The sequence below is a fragment of the Myotis yumanensis genome, unplaced genomic scaffold (assembly GCF_028538775.1).
Source record: "Myotis yumanensis isolate MYYU_CA2020_CCGP unplaced genomic scaffold, mMyoYum1.0.hap1 SCAF_3, whole genome shotgun sequence".
Lineage (NCBI taxonomy): Eukaryota > Metazoa > Chordata > Mammalia > Chiroptera > Vespertilionidae > Myotis > Myotis yumanensis.
In genome coordinates, this window is record NW_027223754.1 from 154,473,557 (window position 1) to 154,493,871 (window position 20,315).

The 20,315-nt window shown below is 40.6% G+C and overlaps 1 protein-coding gene across 11 annotated transcripts in view; it reads left to right on the forward strand.

The window, feature by feature from the left end:
* The window catches only part of TAFA2 (TAFA chemokine like family member 2), a 466,038-nt gene that overhangs the window by 411,462 nt on the left and 34,261 nt on the right, over window positions 1-20,315 (forward strand). For 9 of the 11 annotated variants that reach the window (XR_011470817.1, XM_070409826.1, XM_070409829.1 and 6 more), the window contains 2 exons: window positions 8,041-8,193; window positions 9,278-9,402. Coding sequence is in view for 10 of the 11 variants with exons in the window: in XM_070409826.1 (XP_070265927.1) it covers window positions 8,041-8,193; window positions 9,278-9,402 (278 nt within the window). In the remaining variant the exon portion in view is untranslated. Of the gene's footprint in view, window positions 1-870; window positions 988-2,812; window positions 2,876-8,040; window positions 8,194-9,277; window positions 9,403-20,315 lie in introns of all 11 variants that reach the window. The other 2 variants (XM_070409835.1, XM_070409836.1) reach the window with 2 other exon arrangements.

The following is a 20,315-nucleotide window of genomic DNA, read 5'->3' on the forward strand; positions in this document are numbered from 1 at the left end:
AGATGTGCCTTTCAATGCGTAAAAAAAACATTTGGAAAAAATGTCTGATAGGACTTCATGCCAGAATATACCTTTGCAAAACATTTAGGAATCTTAAGATATGATTTAAGTGGTAGTCTCTTAAGGCCATGTTTCTGGGCCATTATACGGCTAATGATCCTATTGTTGAAATAATATGTAAAGTAATAAGATTGGAAGGCACAATTAGAGCTGGGTAAGGCTTGGTATTCCTGTTTTTATAAGAATTAAACTGATGTGTCTCTAGTGTCACTTCACAAAATTGGAGGAGGCAACTTTGTGTTTATGCATCACATCCAGGCAGGGAAAAATTGCAGTCTAGCAACCAGGTGGGTTGTGTTTCTTTTTGTTTTTAACTTCAGAATTCTTACATAAAAAATAAAAATTTGTGCCCAACTGGTGTTGCTCAGTGGTTGAAAATCGACCCATGAATCAAGAGGTCACAATTCGATTCCTAGTCAGGGCACATGCCCAGGTTTCTGGCTCGGTCCCCAGTAGGGGGCATTGCTGGAAACCAAGATCAATAGTAATTAATATAAATGCGAGGAGTCCTTCAGAAGGCTGACCTGGACTCCTTTGATATTCACAGGGTGAATATTTACATTTTATTACATACTGCTGACTCAATGGCCTAAAGAAACTCCCCCAAAACCTGATAATCTTCTGTTTACTAAACATTACCATTGATATGTCTGTTTGCATTCCTAAAAGGCAATTGTGTATTCTAGTAAATAAAAGCACCTGGGAAGGGAGACTCAGTGGAACTTGTGTACTACAGTTAAGTTTTTCCCTGCTTCCCCCCATAATTTCAAAATTATTATTTCTTGTCTTGTGTGTCAATTTGTGCATCAGCTCTTTCTCCAAGCCTTTGAACCCGAAAACCACGCTGGCTGTGGCCTTTCACAGGACATAGAGGAGGCAGCCAATCAATGATTCTCATCATTGATGTTTCTATCCCTCTGAAATCAGGTCGTTTTTTTTTTTTTTTTTTAATTATTCTTTTTTCATTTAAATCTTCTCCAGGGGGTCTCGCATCATTTTATTATGATGCTAACTGATTGTCTGTGAAGCCTGTTTTGTTAATTTGGAAAAACCTTAATATTTGATTAGGTTAGTTTGGCATGAGCTCTGTCTGAATCTGTGTAGAGAATTCTAGTAACTGCTTGACTTCCTTACAGTCTCATTAACCTTTTAAAATAAAACCACAGGCATTAGTTTTACCTTCTTAAATTATTTGTTTACCACCTATTAAACACATACCACATACTGAGCAGTTTACATGAAAAATTAGTCTTTGTCCACAAGAATTTAGTTATAAGAAGTACATCAGATAAATGAGAAAACTACATATATTTATATACATGCTATGCTTAGGTGGACTAAATTCTGCTAGAAGATTCATTTCCCTGTTTTGAGGCATATCTACCAGCATATACAAAGTAATACTGAACAGTCAATACTCTCTCTACCTAAGCCTTCAAACTCTTTCAGTATAAGATTATCCATCTATCCCTCCATCCATCCTATTTTTAAAAAGATTAATTATCCCTCTCTCATTCTCCCACAATAAACTTTACAACTTCAGTTCTAATAAGAACAGCAAAGGCTGAGAGAGATTTTTCACAAAATCACATTTCTTGCCAGGAAACAAAGCCTGTATGCCTGAGTATTTTATGTACAGGCAAAGAAAAGAAAGTTTAGGGCAGAAAAGCCTCGTGCCTGTTAGGCCTGCCTTTGCTGCCGCCTTTATTATTAATCTCTTAGCACTTAGTCCCATGCTCTGTCTTCCCAGTGCAGCGCCTACCTCATCCTCCTCTTCGTTGAACCACGTGTGCATTTCACTTCCGTTCTCCTCAGAGAAAAAAGAAGCACACTTTCTTCACCAGAGCGCTGGCATACGGAACTTAGCCCATGTAATTACCCAACTGTGGAACAATTCATTACAATCCTTTGAATCACATAAATATCTAAACAAGTTTTTCCTTTTCATATTTATTCTGCATTGACTTAAATAAGGTAAATGATCCAGGTTTTGAGATACCATACTTACCTGAATTGTCCTCCAACTAATGCATTTAGGAAAATATACTGAACATCCCAGGAGAAAGTGCTACTGAGGCTTAAGTTTTGGAGCAGTAATAAACAACCTCCAAATTTTAGAGGCTTATAATTATTGAAGGTTTATTTCTTAGGCATAGGTGCATCTTGGTGGGGACTCAGCTTGATCAAATCTCTACTACCAAGAACACAATTGGTTTCTCTGGCTGGTAGGGAGAAATGTGGTGAATTACACACTCACTCTTTATTTTTAATTTCTTTTTCAATTACAATTGACATACAATATTATATTAGTTTCAGTGTGCAACCCAGTGATTAGGCATTTACATCACTTATGAAGCGATTCCCCAATAAGTCTAGTACCCATCTGACACCATACATAGTTATTATAATATTAAGTATATTCCCTATGCTGACTCTATATTTCTGTGACTATTTTGTAACTACCGATTTGTACTTCTTAACCCCTACACCTTTTACCCCCATCCCATCTGGCAATCACCAATTTGATATCTGTAACTATGAGTTTGTTCGTTATGATTCTTCATTTATTTTTTTAGATTCCACATGTAAGTTAAATCATATGGTATTTGTTTTTTTATCTTCCCGACTTTAACTTAGCACAATAAACTCTAGGTCCATCCAGGTTGTTGCCAAGGTAACATTTCATTCTTTTTATGACTGAGTCATATTCCACTGTACAATGTACCACACTTTCTTTATCCATTGTCTACAGATGGACACTTGGGTTGCTTCCAATATCTTGGCTATTGTGAACAATGCTGCAATAAACATAGGGGTATGTATATATTTTAAAATTAGTGTTTTGGATTTGTTAGAGAACTATCTAGAACTGGGATTGCTGGGTCATATGATAGTTACATTTTTAATTTTTTGAGGACCCTCCATATTGGTGTATAGTGACTGCATCAATTTACAAACCCACCACACAGTGCATGATTCCCTTTTCTCCACATGCTTGTCAACACTTGTTGTTTGTTGATGATAGCCCCTTTAGGGGTGTGAGGTGAAATGTCATTGTGGTTTTGATTTGCATTTATTTGATGATTAGTGATGTTGAGCATATTTTCATGTCTATTGGCCATCTATATGTCTTCTTCGAAGAAATGTCTATTTAGGTCCTCTGCCCATTTTTTTATTCAGATTGTTTGGGTTTTATTTAGTGTTAAGTTGTATGAGTTTCTTATATATTTTAGATAGTAAGCTCTTATCTGACGTATCATTGGTGAATATATTCTCCCATTTAGTGAGCTGGCTTTTCATTTTGTTGATGGTTTCCTTCACTGTGCAAAAACTTTTGTGTGGTGTAGTCCCATTTGTTTACTTTTCTTTTGTTTCCCTTGCCTGAAGAGACAGGTACAAAAAATATTGCTGAGTGATGTCAAAGAATTTACTGCCTATGTTTTCTTCTAGGAGTTTATAATTTAAGGTCTTGCACTTAAATTTTTAATCCATTTTAGGTTTATTTTTGTATGTAATATAAAAAATGCTATAGTTCCATTTTAGGTTTATTTTTATATGTAATATAAAAAATGCTATAGTTTCATTTTTTCATGTGTCTGTCCAGTTTTCCTAACACCATTTATTGGAGAGACTATCTTTAACCCATTGTATAGTCTTGCCTCCTTTGTCATAGATTAGTTGTCCACACAGACTGCTATCCTTTCCCTCTTCTCATAAGTGACTCATATTATTTAACTTTTATCTCATTGGCCTAAACAAGTCACATCACTGCATCTAAATTGAATTGGATGGAGAAATATAGTATTGCCGCATCCCAGAAAGGAGAGAACCAGAAATATTTTGTAAACAGCACTAATGACTACCACACTGATTTTTATCCTCTTATTTTTCTTGTCAAAGTCAAACTTTTGATATTGGCATTTGGAGAAAAAAATCAGATTAAGGGTCTTTTTCAATGTATGATAAAATCTTCCTTATAAGAAAGTTGGTAAAATGGCCTTGGTGCTGAAATTATGCCTTTTTTTCTCAGGGGAGAGGTTGGTGCAACCTACTGTGTGCTCCTGGCTGCCATAGTCTGGGGAAGACCAGAGAGCCCTAGCCACCACCAAACTCTTTCTGAAACTGTCTCTGCTCAGCACTCTGCCTAGCAGCTTCACTATCTGAAGAATCCTAGTAATATCTTATCTCTAACCTGGCTTCCATTCAAAGAGTGGCAGGATTAATTGCCTCATGATTAACATCTCTGTTTTCCTATATCACTATAAAAATTCCAAGCATACCAAACAATCCAATATCACAGATATGTTTATCTTAATTCTGCTCAGTATTCCACCTCTTCTTCCATCCACTGTGCCATCTGCACTTCACAGGGTGTGTCAGCCAATCCTGCCCTTTATAGATAAACTTGCTTTCCTGTTTTTGAGATATTTACTTCATATACTAGTACTCTTTTTTATTCTGAAACAACTCTCATATTTCATAGAAAAACTAGATAAAATCATATAAGAAACTGCCTCATCTTCTCACCACCTGATCCACTCACTCACACTTACCTGCTTCAGTCAAATGGATTGTGTCTCCACATCAATCTAATGCCAACCTCTCTGGTGCCCTGAATCTCAATTCCTTTTTCCTTCTCAAGAACATTCTTTTTCAATTATCCATTTTTCTCTCCGATATTGACTGATCTCTCTACCAGATCATTCCAGCAAGTAAGCATGCTTTTATGGTATCTGTTTCTTTCTTCCTTTCACAGAAAAACTCCACGAAAGAAATTTTTATAATTGTACAGTTTTACATCTTATGCTGTACCAAACATACTTCAATCATGACTTTATCAGGCCATTAAAATGATTTTATTAAGTTGAAATGCTTACAATACTAACAGAGTGCCAATGATGAGTCGGGAAGTGTTCTAAATACTTGATACACGATAAATCATTTAATTCCCAAACCAGCCATATGAAGTTTATGCTATTAACATCTCTGTTCTAGACATGAAAGACTGCCACTCAGAGATATTGGTAATTTGCCCAAAATCACACGGATGCTGGGAGGAGCTTAGATTTAAACCCAGCAACTTTGGTTTTAACCATTACATCATATTACTTTTCTAAGGGACAATTATTTCATTTAATTTATTGAACCTTTCGGTAGCATTTGACATAGCTGATCAATCCCTTCTTCTTGAAACATTTTATTCTTTGGTTTCTATGTCTTTACTTTGGGTTCTTTTTTCTCGCACCCCATATGTTGGTCCTTATCAGTCTTTTTTTTTTTTTTCTGTTTCCTTCATTGCAAGTCTATATTTTGGACATTTTCCCATTCTTTGCTGGTAGCCTTTCCATGGTAATTTGGTTCAGATCTGTTGAGTGTGAATCTGGAGCCCATATTTCTTCTCTAAGCTCTATTTCATAAATTATGCTGCCTGATTTATATCTCTACTTGAGTATCTTATAAGGATCTCACATTTAACAGAGAAAAAAAGAGAACTATAGACATTCTAGCCCAACCCATTTTTTGCCAAATTCTCCTTTCCCCAAGACTCTATTTACCAACACCAGCAACCTCAGGACAAATTTAGAAGTAATCCTTAATTCCTTTTCCCCTCACAGCTGACATTCTACCCATTAGCAAGTCAAACCAACCCTGCACTGAAATACTCCTAACCTGCTACTTTCCCACAAGTCTGCTGCTGTTAGTATAGTCTTAGTTCCATCCTTTATCAATTAGACTCCTGCAGTCTCTTCATAATTGGTTTCCCTCATTCCACTCTTGCTTGTCACCCGCCCCCCCCCCCCCAGTCCTTTCTCTAAAGAGCAGCCTGAGAAAATGTCTAAAGTGTTAATGAGACAATACCATTTCTACCCAAAGACTTCCCCTTGCAATGAGATTCAAGTCCCATCTCCTCACTGTGGCATACCAGACCCTACATGATCTTCCCACATTTCTGACACCTTTCCTTTGACGTCTCAGTTGTTCAGCCACACTGGTCATCCTCCTGTCCTGAGAACATACCATGCTTTTGCCCATTTGGTACCTTGTCATTGCTGCTCTTTCTCTTTGGAATGCTCTTCCTTAGATCTTCATAATGGGTGCTTCCTTCTCTTCACTCGGGTCATTATTCAGGTTCCTTTTTGAGAGGTCTTCCTTGAGACTCTTGCTAAAATATACATTTTCTCTGTCCTTAATTACTCTCAAAAACATACCGCAGTTCCTTCAAAGCACTTACAAATCTAATATTGTCCTATGGAATCATTAATTTAGGCATTATTATTTGTTTTCTTCAGAGGAATATGAGCTATTTGAGGACATGGTCTATGTCCCTCTTATTCACTGCTGCAACCCTAGGACTCAGAACCATGCCTGATGTGTGGTATTGACTCAATTAAAATGTGACTATGTATAGTGTAAAAAGCAGTATGATGACTTGTATAACACAAAACATTAAATAAATTAAAACAAATGGAATCATAATTAGCTAAGAAAGTATGTTTCAGAAGTAGATAGAGAAGTCTTGGGGAAAGGAGAATTTAGCAAAAAATAGGTTGGGCCGCTAGAATGTCTTTTGTTCTCTTTTTTCTCTAAATGTGAGCTCCTTATAAGACACTTAAGGAGAGATATAATTCAGGCAGCATCACTTATGAAATAGAGCTTAGGAAAGAAATCTGGGCTGTAGATTTACACTTAAGAGACCTAAACCAATAGGTACAAGTCATAGACTGAACGAAATTATCACGGGGAGGCTACCAACAAAGTATGAGGAATAGAAGTCTCGCTCTTCAGTTTTTAGCTTTGGTAGGGTAGCTTTGTGACTTTGGAAATGATATTTGCTTCTTAAAAGCTCTTTTGAGAAGGACGTGTCATACTTGAGCTTCTTGATCTCTCATGGAGGTATGAGGTGGATAATATGTGTGATTTCCTCTTTCTCATAAGGAAAATCTAAAGGAGTTCTCTAACCTGAGTTACTGCACAGTGGTTCCTCATCTCCCAGGGAAGATTAATATTATACATGCAAAAAATATATTATAAATGCACAATGTGCTCTTTTCAATATGTTTATAACATTAAAGTAAATTTGTTTTTATAGCAATCAGTTTTAAAAATTTCTGAAAGTATAGTATTTCAATAAATGTTGGATTCTAAGCTATTTTTGTTTTTAGCAGATGAAACTTTTGCTTTATCATGTCACAGTAGGATTAATAGAACCTCATCATAATGTGATGTCAGGTCCCCAAATTTCACCTTCATAGTCTTACTGCAAGGTGGATGAAATGGGTAGGGGACCTCACAGCTTTCTGGACTGGGTTTCTAGGCTAGATATAAATCCACCCAAGTTCTGGCTGTACTTGGTGCCATTTGGTGGCAGTTGTCCCCGCAGGCAAAATTGGAAGGAATGATTTTTGGGTTCTGAAACTGGCTGGAACTTTTGGGACAATAATAGCAATTTCAAGAATCAGCCAATTAATTCATTTCCAGAGAAACTGTACAGATGAATAGTAAGGAGGGGGAAATCCTCCCTTCATCATTGCTTCTTGAAAATTGGTATTCTGCCTGACCTTACACATACCCCCAGAAGAACATAACCTTTATATTAACCATCAGCCCCACCGTCGCATATTTCTCCAGGGGTTTACCTTACTTTAACATGTTGAACAAAAAGGTGTAAAAAAGAAGCCACATACAACTAAATACGTTTTGATGGCACTATATATTGCTCCTATATTTCAGACTGTCCTAACAGCTTATTTTAATCTAGTCACTAATTAGCCCTGCTTCACCAAGCATTTACTGGCAGAAATGGTCCTGCCACATTTAGAAAAGAAATCAACTTCCATTATGGAGTCAGCATCATTGTAGGTCTAGTTTCATGCCTGGTGGGTCCCTTATAGAGCTATATTTAATGCACTGCTAATTACAAAGAAGAAGGAAGTGTCCCAAGCTTTCTTAATGTCTCATCTTTTGTTTTTGTTTGCACAGCTCACCATGTTAAAACGGGCACTTGCGAGGTGGTGGCACTCCACAGATGCTGTAATAAGAACAAGATAGAAGAACGGTCACAAACTGTCAAGTGCTCCTGCTTCCCCGGGCAGGTGGCAGGCACCACGCGAGCTGCTCCATCTTGCGTGGATGGTGCGACTTTTACATTGCTCATTGCGGTAGTGTAGCTGGGGACTGCTTAGAAGTGGAACCTCACTGTAATGCTATTGATGGGGCCAATTCCGAGGGACCACAGTATAGATTATGTGGTTGATATGAGGTTATTTGGAAGGCATTTTGAAATCCAAAATCCTTTGGAAGGAGGTATAAGGTCTTACCCAGTTTCATAATAAATGGCATTATAATGGGGTTCCAACAAGTTCAAATGCTTCTTTGATGCCATGAAATACTGATTTACCAGCTGAGGATATGTGTATGGAAATTAATTGGGAAAGAAAAGATGAAAACAGATGATTAAATAATATGAATTTCTAAGCCCATGGATGGTTTTTAAGGATGAAAAATGAACATCATGCACATGAGAGACTATTTAGATGTGGATAGAATTTAGATAAAATGTTGGTTATTATAAAGATGCATCAGAATGTTCATTTCTTTAATATTTACCTAATTAGAATAGGATATTCAGCCATTTAATTGATGTTACCATAAATAATAATTTAAGTGCTCATATTAGCATGGTCTATATCTTGTGAAATTGGCTACTACCCACAATAAAAAAGAAATTTTAAAAAAATTGCATTAACTCTAATGCCCTCTGATTTTCAGCCTACTGTGGGAAATATAACATTTATTCTAAAATATTGACTCTAAATTGGTCAGGGGCTTATTTGCTTATCTGTTTATGTAAACAAGTTCATGAATACATACTATTAGTTTCTTTCAAATATATCAGTTTTCATGAAGCCTATATATTCCCATGGAAAATCATTCAACAGTGTGCTTATTGTGTATTGTATGTTTAAAGACTCAAAAGGGTAAGTCTCATGTAAAGTATTCTTACCACTATAAAGTAAAATTAAAATAATTATTCTACTCAGAAAATCTAGATTTAGCCTTTGGGGGGGGGGGGGGGGGGGAAGGCAGGCAGACCCTAAAACCTAAAACACAGTCTAACCAGTTATAGGAAAAATTGGTGGCTTTTTCTTTAAATGTGCACCCAGAGAATGAACAAACCCAACAGAAAACATTGCATCTATTCTTCTATCTCCTGTAGCTTCCATAGTGGAACAGAAATGGTGGTGTCATATGCAGCCATGTCTTGAGGGAGAGGAATGTAAAGTTCTTCCTGACCGGAAAGGATGGAGCTGTTCCTCTGGGAATAAAGTGAAAACAACTCGGGTGAGTGGACAGCCAGCTTGGGAAAGTAAAATGTCTCTGAGTTAACGAAGTGTACACAGTGACATCTTGAAGTGTTGGTTGTAGAATGAGAGAGTATAGTTTTCCATAATATGTTTTTCCCCATTTTCTCCCTAATTCATTTTTCATAGCACATTTTTATTTCATTCAGAATAACATCTCTAGATGCCATCAGCTGTTGTGTTATCTAATAAACAAATGTTGTTTGTTCCCTCATGAGATACTGACAGTAATGTGAAAACCTCCAAGGGTGTATATTAAAAATGCTGGGAAGGTGATCACAATCCCTTATTCTGGTCATGGATAGTACTCTGAATAGATTCTCACAAAAAAAAAAAAGAAAAAAAGATTTTATTTTATACTAGAGGCCTGGTGCATGGATTCGTGCACCAGTGGGGTCCCTCGGCCTGGCCTGTGGGGATCAGGCTAAAACCAGCTCTCCAACATCCCCAGAGGGATCCTGGATTGCAAAAGGGTGCAGGCCAGGCCGAGGGACCCTACTGGTGCACGATTGGGGCCAGGGAGGGGCCACGGGAGGTCTCCAGGGCGTGTCTGAACCATCTCGCCCAGTCTCAATTGGCTGGACCCCAGCAGCATGCTAACTTACCAGTCAGAGCATCTGTCCCCTGATGGTCAGTGCATGTCAGAGCAACTGGTCGAACAAATGGTTGGACACTTAGCATATTAGGCTTTTATTATATAGGTATGACAATAAAATTTGCCAACTAAGATTCTTGCATTTTTATGAAAATAATTATTTTGATCTCCCTGATTTCTGGATCAATAAATAGTTTTCTAATATAATATAAACTTTACATGGGCCTGTTTAATTGATGTTATCACAAATAGTTTGTTAAGTGCTCAAATTACCACAGTATATTCCATCGATCAATATGGAAAGAATACTCTTTAGACAATGATATATTTCAGCTTGCAATGCTGACTTCTGGGAAATGGGAGAGAAGTGAAAAACAGTGTTATTCTTTGATCTCCTAATTAGCTCAAAGGATGTTCTGGACTGGAGATTTTAAGTATTTTCTTTGTACATTTAGCTGTGAAAGTTCTGTCCTGTTTTATTGAGGGGGAAGTAGACAATTGATTAGAATTAAATCATTGTACACAGGGATGTTTTATAAAAAAAAAAAAGAACATAAGCCCGGCCTATTGGCTTAGTGGTTGAGCATTGACCCTTCACCAGGAGGTTGCCAGTTCAATTCCTGGTCAGAGCATATGCCTGAGTTGCAGGCTCAATCCCCAGCAGAAGGCATGCAGGAGACAGCCAATCTATGATGTTTTTCTCTCAGCAATGTTTCTACCTCTCCCTCTTTCTTCCTTTCTCTCTAAAATAAAATTTTAAAAAATTAAAAAAACCAAACAACGAAGTAACATAAAACTAAATACTGGTAATTGACAATAATAGTTTTTATAAACCTGCCTGGGAGAAGTGTTGTGCACCTCCTTCTGGGGCCAAAAAAATAACTAAATCAGAGAACATCCACCTGGAATTAACAAATTAGACACAGCTGAGAAAATTTTCAATAAGGAAGGTCAAAGGATGCCTAGAGAATGCTGCTTGACAGCCATAACCTGGGTGGAACCACCACCATGCCCCACTGGTGAGTGGTGCAGTACCTCCTGGCAGGCTCCCAGACATCTGCAGTGACCTCCCATACCAGGCCTCCTCATCAGCCTGCCAGGACCCAGTATCCTAGGATCCGGCTCCAGGACCCCACAGTGAGAGTAAGCCAGGGGGACCCCTGTGCCCAATCCCTGCCCCAGAACTGTGCTTCCAGTCTGACCCGGAGCCACCTGAGCCCTGGGACCTTCTGTCAGGGTGACCCAGAGCAACATAGTGCATGCCCCACTCTGAGCCATAGGAGAGCATGGATTGTGAGACCCAGAATAACCCATGTCTGTTTCACCCAGGGCCCCAGGAGGGGTGATCTGGAGCAACCCAGTGCATGCCTCACTCAGTGCCACAGGAGAGTTCTGTGTGACCCAGAGCAACCTGTGCCCATTCCACCCTGGCCCCTTGGACAGTCCTGCCTGAGCAACCCAGTGTGCGCCTCACTCTGGGCTCCAGGAGTGTGCGAACTGTGTGATCCAGAGAAACTTGCCCCCCTCCTTCACACCAGGAAGGGGAGAACTGGAGCAACAAAGAGCAGGCCTCACTCCAGGCCACAGGAAAGTGAGGATCCAGAGCAACCTGTGCCTACTACACCCTAAGCCCAGGGGCTTGCTGCTTGGACAATTTAGAGTAACCCAGCACATGGCCTACTCTGGGCCACAGGAGAGCTCTGACTATGTGACCCAGAGCAACCCACACCGGCTCCACCCCAGCCCCTGGGATAGTCCTGCCATGGCTACCAGGAGCAACCCAGCCCATGCCACATTCTGGGCCACAGAAGAACAGTGCTGGGGTGAACTGGAACAATCTGGTATGCCCAGCCAGGGACCACAGTACCATGCTGCAAGTGCCCTGCCAGAGGGACCTAGAGCACCACCTTTCCAGGGCCACACAGTGAATTGCATGTCAGAGGGCTCTGGATTTTCACAGGGAGTTGGACACCAGAGGAACTGATACTCTTAAGCAGACAACAGAGGGACCAGATCTGTGAGAGAAGGGGATAAAACTTAGAGCAGAGAAAATAAAGGCATGAGACTCAAGGCAGACCCAGCCTCTGAGCTAATGATTTCTGGACCATTGGCCTGGTAGGGTCTTCAACCTTCAATCCCAAACACGGTGCCCAGGGCCAGAAAGAGATAGCAAAAACGGGAAGACAAAGAAATGGAGTAATTGCCAGAAAAAGAACTAAATGAAATGGAGGCAAGCAATATGTCAGAAAAAGAATTCAGACTATGGATCATAAAGTTCTTAAACCGGATAGATGAGAAAATCAACAACATATGTAAGAATCAAGAGGAAATGATGAATGATATAGCGATAATAAAAAAAAACACAATGAAAATTTCAACAGTAGACTAGAAGCTGAGGACCGAATCAGTGAATAAAAAACACCCAATTGGAAAAAAATTAAAAAGAAGAGGAGAATTTAAGGGAGCTTTGGGACAACATGAAATGACTCAACATCCAAATAATAGGGGTGCCAGAAGGTAAAGAAGAGGAGCAAAGAATAGAAAACCTATTTGAAGAAATAATGACAGAAAACTTTCCCGACTTGAGGAAGAAAAAAGTCACACAAGCAGAGAGAGTCCCAAACAAGATGTAGCCATAAAGACCCACACCAAGACACATCATAATTACAATGGCAAACATTAATGACCAAGAAAGAATCTTAAGGGCTGCAAGAGAGAGATAGAAAGATCCCTACAAGGGATCTCTGATTAGACTATCAAATGATTTATCAACAGAAACACATCATGCCAGAAGGGAATGGAATGAAGAATACAAAATGATGCAAAGCAAGGGACTGAATCCACGAATACTCTATCCAGCAAGGTTATCAATCATAATTGAAGGTAAAATCAGGAGCTTCACAGAAAAAATAAAATGTTAAGGAAGTTTATTATCACCAAGCCAGCAATGCAAGAAATGCTAAAGGGACTGGGGTGAAAAGAAGAAATAGAAAGGGATGAAGGAACACAGACATAAAAAATAAAAATGGCAACAAGTACATATAAATAAAAACCTTAAACGTAAATGTATTAAATGCTCCAATCAAAAGACATAGGGTGACTGAATGGATAAGAAAACATGAACCATATATATGCTGTCTACAAGAAAGTTACTCAGAACAATGGACTCACACAGACTGAGAGTGAAGGGATGAAAAAATAAAAAGATCAGGCAAACAGAAGTGAAAAAAAAGCAGAGATAGCAATACTTATATCTGACAAAATAGATCTCAAAGTGAAAGCCATAACAAGAGATAAGGAAGGCCACTTCATAATACTAAAGGGATCCATACAACAAGAGAATATAACTTTGGTAAACATATATACACTCAATACAGGAGCACCCAAATACATTAAAAAAAAAAACACAAAAACTTCTATAAGCTATCAAGGGAGAGATTGACAGCAATACATTCATAGTAGGGGACTTTAATACCCCATTGACATCACTGGATAAATCTTCTAGACAAAAAAAAAAAAAATCAACAAAGAAACAGCAATCCTAAATGACTCACTAGATCAGATGAAATTAATTGACATCTTCAGAACATTTCACCCAAAAGCAATGGAATATACATTCTTCTAGAGTGAATCTGGGACATTTTCAAAGATAGACCACATATTTGGACACAGGCTAAATCTCTTCAAATTCAAGAAGACAGAAATCATATCAAGCATCTTTGCAGATCACAGTGGCTTAAATTTAGAAATCACCTACAATAAAAAACCCAAGCTTTTATGCTCAATTAACATTTGAAAAAGGAGGCAAGAGCATACAATGGAGTCAAGACAGTCTCTTCAATGAGTGGTGTTGGGAAAATTGGACAGATACATGCACAAGTGAAACTAGACCACCAACTTACACCATTCACAAAAATAAATTCAAAATGGATAAAGAACTTAAAGGAAAGATGGGAAACCATAAAAATCTTAGAAGAATCTATAGGCAGCAAATATCAGACGTATGTAGTATTAATATCTTTACCAATACAGCTCCTAGGACAATGGAAACTAAGGAGAAAATTAACAAATGGTACTGCACCAAAATAAAAAGCTTCTTCAAGCAAAAGAAACCATCAACAAGAGAGCCCACTGCATGGGAGAACATATTTGCTAATGTTATCTACAATAAGGGTTTAATCTCCAAAATTTATAGGGAACTCATAACAACTTAACAAAAGGACGATAAACAATCCAATCACAAAATTGGCCAAGGACTTACATAGACACTTTTTGAAAGTGGATATACAAAGAGCCAAGAGACATATGAAAACATGCTTAAAGTCACTAGTCATCTGAGAGATGCAAATAAAAATGACAATGAAGTACCATCTCACACCTGTCAAAATGGCTATCATTAACAAATCAACAAATGACAAGTGCTGGTGAGGATGTGGAGAAAAAGGAACCCTAGTGCACTGCTGGTGGGAATGCAGACTGGAGCAGACACTGTGGAGAACTTAAAAAATTAAAAATGGAACTCCCCTTTGACCCAGTAATCCCACTTCTGGGAATATATTCCAAGAAACCAGAAACACCAATCAGAAAGGACATATGTACCCCTATGTTCATAGCAGCACAATTTACAATAGTTAGGAGTTGGAAACAGCCTAAGTGCCCATCAGCAGATGAGTGGATTAAAAACCAGTGGTACATCTACACAATGGAATGCTATGCTGCTGTAAAAAAGAAAAAGAAAGAACTCTTACCATTTGCAACACCATGGATGGTCCTGGAGAGCATTATGATAAGCAATCTGCTGTGTTTCTAAAAATTACCTGAAAGAGATGTTGGGGTGCTTCACCGGGCTGGAAAAAGTTTAGCTAAATCAGAAAACAGGTTTAATTGAAAGCAAGTTTATACTATATCTATAAAAGGCTAAGTTGACTCGCGCATGCACGACATATATATAAAGCTCTCGCTGGCACCAATCTCACGTATATGTTTTGATCTGTCATTGTCAATCATGAATTTGGTTGACACTTCTATTATTGAGAAAGGGTGAATAGTGATATAAAACATTTCTTCTGATTAGTTTCCTTTCAATGTGCATGAATCCGTGCACTGAGACACTAGTAGAAATATAAAGGACTACTGTATAAGGAAATACTGTGAACAGTTATATGCCAACAAATTAGACAACCTGGAAAAATGGATAATTCCAAAAATATCCAATCTTCCATGAATCAAGAACAAACAGAAAGTCTAAGCAGACTGCTAACTGATAATGAAATTGAACCAGTAATCAAAACAATTACAAATAAACAAAGGCCCAGGAACAGATGGCTTCACAGGTGAATTTTACCTTATTCAAAGAAGGAATTAATACCTATTCTATTTTCCAGAAAATTGAAGAGGAAGGAAGGCTGTCAGACTTACTTTACATGGCAAGCATTACCCTGATATCAAAACCAACAAAGACACTACAAAACAAATGAAAAGAAAAAGAAAAGAAAATTATAGGTCAATATTCCTAATGAACCTAGATGCAAAAATCCTCAGCAAAATGATAGCAAGCTGAACTCAGCAATACATCAAAAAGATCATACACCAGGATCAAGTGGGATTTATTCCTGGGATGAAAGCTTGGTTCAATATGTGCAAATCAATTAGTGTGATACACCACATAAACAAAATTATGGATAAAAATCATATTATCATATCAGTAGATGCAAAAAAAGCATTTGGCAAAATTTAACATCCATTGAAGATAAAAAAAACTTTCAGAAAATTGGAGCTATAAGGACATACCTTAACATAATAAAGGCTTATATATGACAAATGCACAGCTGAAATCATACTCAATGCTAAAAAGTAAAAGCTTTTTCTTTATGATAGGGAATGGGACAAGGATGTTCACTTTTTCCACTTTTACTCAACAGAGTTTGGAAGTCCTAGCTGCAATACTCAGGCAAGGAAAAGAAATAAAAGGCATCTGAATTGGAAAGGGAGATGTAAAACTCATTATTTGCAGATGACGTGATACCACATAAAGAGAAGCCAATAGATTCAAGCAAACAAACAAACAAAAAACAACAACCATTAGAACTAATAAATGAATTCAGCAAATAGCAGGATACAAAATTAATATTTGGACATTGGTTGTAGTTTTATATACCAATAACAAACTATTAGAAAGAAATTAAGAAAATCCCATTTACAATTGCATCAATAAGGATAAAATACCTAGAAATGTATTTAAGCAAGAAGGTACCACCTCACATTGATCAGAATAACTATCATCAATAAATCAACCAACAGAAGTGAAGGTGAGGATGTGTAGCAATGGGAACCCTCATGTGCTGTTGGTAGGATTGTAAATTGCTATAGCCGCTATGGAAAAAGTATGACAATTTCTACAAAAATAAACAGTAGGATTGCCATATGACCCAACAATTCCACTTCTAGGTATTTATCTGAAGTAATTGTAAAAGATGTATGTACCCCTATGTTCATTGCTGCATTATTTATAGTAGCCAAGATATGGAAGGAAGCAATCTAACTGTCCATTGATATATAATTGGATAAAGAAGTGTTAAAAAAAAGATTTCCATTAGTGACATCATGGTGAAATAAGACAAAGGGACAAACAAATCAGAAACAAATTCAGAGATACAGAGAGCAAATTGATGGTTACCATATGGGAGGAGGGTTGAAGGAATATGTGAAAAAGGTGAAATAATTTGGAAGTAACCATTTCCAGTTTAAAAACAATCATAAGGAACATATTCAATAATCCTACATAATAAAGAGGGAATATGCTAATTGACCCTTGCACCATCACAAAGATGGTGGTGCCCACAGCCAATAAGGAGGGAACATGCTAATTGACTGCCCCACCCTCAAAGATGGCGGCATCCACAATCGATAAGGAGGGAATGTGCTAATTGACTGCCCTGCCCTCAAAGCTGGAGGTGCCCACAGCCATAAGATGGCGGCGCCCAGTCCCCTCAGCCCCGCTGGGGAGGCAGGCATGTGGCACCTGCCTCCGTAGTCCCCCAGTCTCCTCAGCCCCCCAGCTGCCCAGGGCTGGCCCAGGGTGCAGGCAAGCCTCAGATGGCAGCTGCCCAGCTGCTCAGGGCTGCCCGAGGCTCAGGTAACCAGGGCTGCCCTAGGCTTGGGCTGCCGGCAGTGGCAGCAGCAGAGGTGTGATGGGGCGTCACCTTCCCCTGATCGCTGGGTCGCCTCCTGCCCTTGAGGGCTCCTAGACTGTGAGAGGGGGCAGGCCGGGCTGAGGGATGCCCCCTCCAGTTCATGAATTTTCATGCACCGGGCCTCTAGTCCTATATAATAAAAGGGTAATAAGCAAATTGACCCTAACAGAAGAATGACTGGGAATGACTGGTCACTATGACACACACTGACCACGAGGGGGCAGACGCTCAATGCAGGAGCTGCCCCCTGGTGGTCAGTGCGCTCCCACAGGGGGAGCTCTGCTCAGCCACAAGCCAGGCTGATGGCTGCCAGCACAGCAGTGGTGGCGGGAGCCTCTCCCGCCTCCTCAGCAGCACTAAGCATGTCCGACTGCAGCTTAGGCCTGTTCCCCACTGGTAAGTGGACATCCCCTGAGGGCTCCCAGGCTGCCAGAGGGATGTCTGACTGCCAGCTTAGGCTTGATTTCCTGGGGAGCGGGCCTAAGCCATCAGGTGGACATCCCCTGAGGGGTCCCAGACTGTGAGAGGGCACAGGCTGGGCTGAGGGAGCCCCCCGAGTGCACAAATCTTTGTGCACCAGGCCTCTAATCTACACTAATAAAAGAGAAAAATGGTAATTAGCGTACGACCGCTACCCTTCCCATTGGCTAATCAGCATATCCTTATGCAAATTAACTGTCAGCCAAGATGGCGGCCGGCAGCCAGGCAGCTGGAAGCGAACATGAGGCTTGCTTGCTCCAGTGACTGCAGACTGCAACGTTCCCCGCCTGCCTTGCAGGCCTCTGAGCTGGCAGTTTGAAACTTTGTAAAAAATATAGCCGGCTGGGATCTCAGAGCTGAAGTTATACATTGTTTCGATTATAGAACGGCAAACAAACCAGCAGTGGAAACCTCAGAGCTAGAGCCAGAGCTAAAGCTGGCCCAGAAGAAAAAAAAAAGAAAAAAAGGAGCGGTTGGGAGCTTTAGTCAAAACCGCCAGCCTGAAAGCAGCCCTCAGCCCTTCACCCAGACTGGCCAGGCACCCCAGTGGGGACCCCAACCCTGAAGGGTGTGTGACCAGCTGCAAACAGCCATCATCCCCTCATCCAGGCTGGCCAGGCACCCCAGTGGGGACCCCCACTCTGATCCAGGACACCCTTCAGGGCAAACCAGCCGGCCCCCAGGCCTCTATCCTATATAGTAAAAGGGTAATATGCCTCCCAGCACCGGGATCAGCGGAGCCAAGAGGTCTCCTGGCACCAGATCAGCATGACAGGGTGCAGCGCCCAAACCCCCTGATCGCCCTGTGGCTCTGTGTGTGACAGGGTGCGGCATCCCAACCCCCTGATCGGCCCTGCTCTGTGTGTGACAGGGGGTGGCGCCCCAAACCCCCCCCACCCCCCCCACGGGCCTTGCTCTGCGTGTGACAGGGTAGAGCCATAACCTCCCCATTGGCCCTGCCCTGAGTGTGACAGTGGTGGCGCCCCAACCCCCTGATCGGCCCTGCTCTGTGTGTGACAGGGGGCGGTGCCCTAACTCCCCTATTGGCCCTACTCTGTGCGTGACGGGGGAGCTCCCCAACCCCCTGATGGGCCCTGCTCTGTGCATGAGAGGGGGGAGCTCCCCAACCCCCTGATGGGCCCTGCTCTGTGCGTGACGGGGGGGGGGGGCAGTGCCCCAACCCCCTGATGGGCCCTGCTCTGTGTGTGACGGGGGGGGCAGTGCCCCAACCCCCTGATTGGCCCTGCTCTGTGCGTCACAGGGGGTGGCACCGCAAGCTCCCCATCGACCCTGCCTTGAGTGTGATTGGGTGCGGTGCCCCAACCCCCCAATCAGCCCTACCCTGAGCGTGACTGAGAGTGGCATCGCAACCTCCCAATCCGCCCTGCTCTGTGCATGACAGGGGGCGGCGCCCCAACTCCCCAATCAGCCCTGCTCTGAGCCCGACCAGGGGCTGCACCTAGGGATTGGGCCTGCCCTCTGCCACCCAGGAGCAGGACTAAGCCAGCAGGTCGTTATCTCCCGAGGGGTCCCAGACTGCGAGAGGGCACAGGTCGGGCTGAGGGACCCTCCCTTCCCCCCCGAGTGCACAAATTTTTGTGCACCGGGCCTCTAGTATTGTTATAATTGTGTATGGTGTCATATAGGTACTAGTCTTATGGGGCAATGACTTCATACATTATGTAAATGTCTAATCACTATGTCATAAACATGAAACATAATGTATGTCAACTATACTTGTAAATTTTCTCAAAAAAATAAAATTTTCAGGGTCATTAGATTATTATTGTTTGACCATCTCTATGGAAATAGTGTAAAATGTATCAGATATTTCAATTCTTGAAATTGTTCTTTTACAATATTACTTTTCCCACAGTGGAAGTGTTGGACAGAAGTAGTTTATGCCATGCATAAATAGCAGCAATATTATTGAGGAGAAACCTATTATTTTAATTATTGGTATTATTTTCCACTTGCCAGATTTGAATAAGGCCTCCATGGCTGGAGTGAGCCAAACAGCCACTAGGCCCTGATTTGGCAAGTCCCAGCCACACATGCCATAGTGCAGAAGTGAAGCAGGAATAGGTTACAAAGTAACTGAAGAGCAGTTCTTAGCCAAAAGGCATTTGCGTTTCTTATGAATGATATGTTGGCTCTGTGGGATTATCACTGCCAGCTAAATGGCCCAAGCAATGATTAAAAATTGCAATATGTACAGCCTACCTTCTAATTGCCCATATCCAATCTGGAATGCTCTGGTAAGCCTAAGGTTAGGAGAGAGCATTCAGCCAAAACAGCAGTGAGGTTTGTTGGCTTCAGCAGAGATGCATGGTACCTCCCAGAGCTGACTGGAAGTCAGAGGCTGGGTGAATTCATCATTTAAGACTAATTTGGAACTCACATTGTACTTCCTACTCTAAACATGAATTGTTTCTTCCTTCTGTCTTTATCCTGGATTCAGAAAGCTTACTGTTCTGACCCGTTTCCTACAAAAGGCAAAGACCCTCAATATTTTCCAACATGTTCTTCAAAATCCCAAACATTTGATCTGTAGAGAAAGGAGGATGCACATTTGTTTCCAAACCCTATCTCTCATTACAAAGGTGGAAACTTGTGACTTCCTAT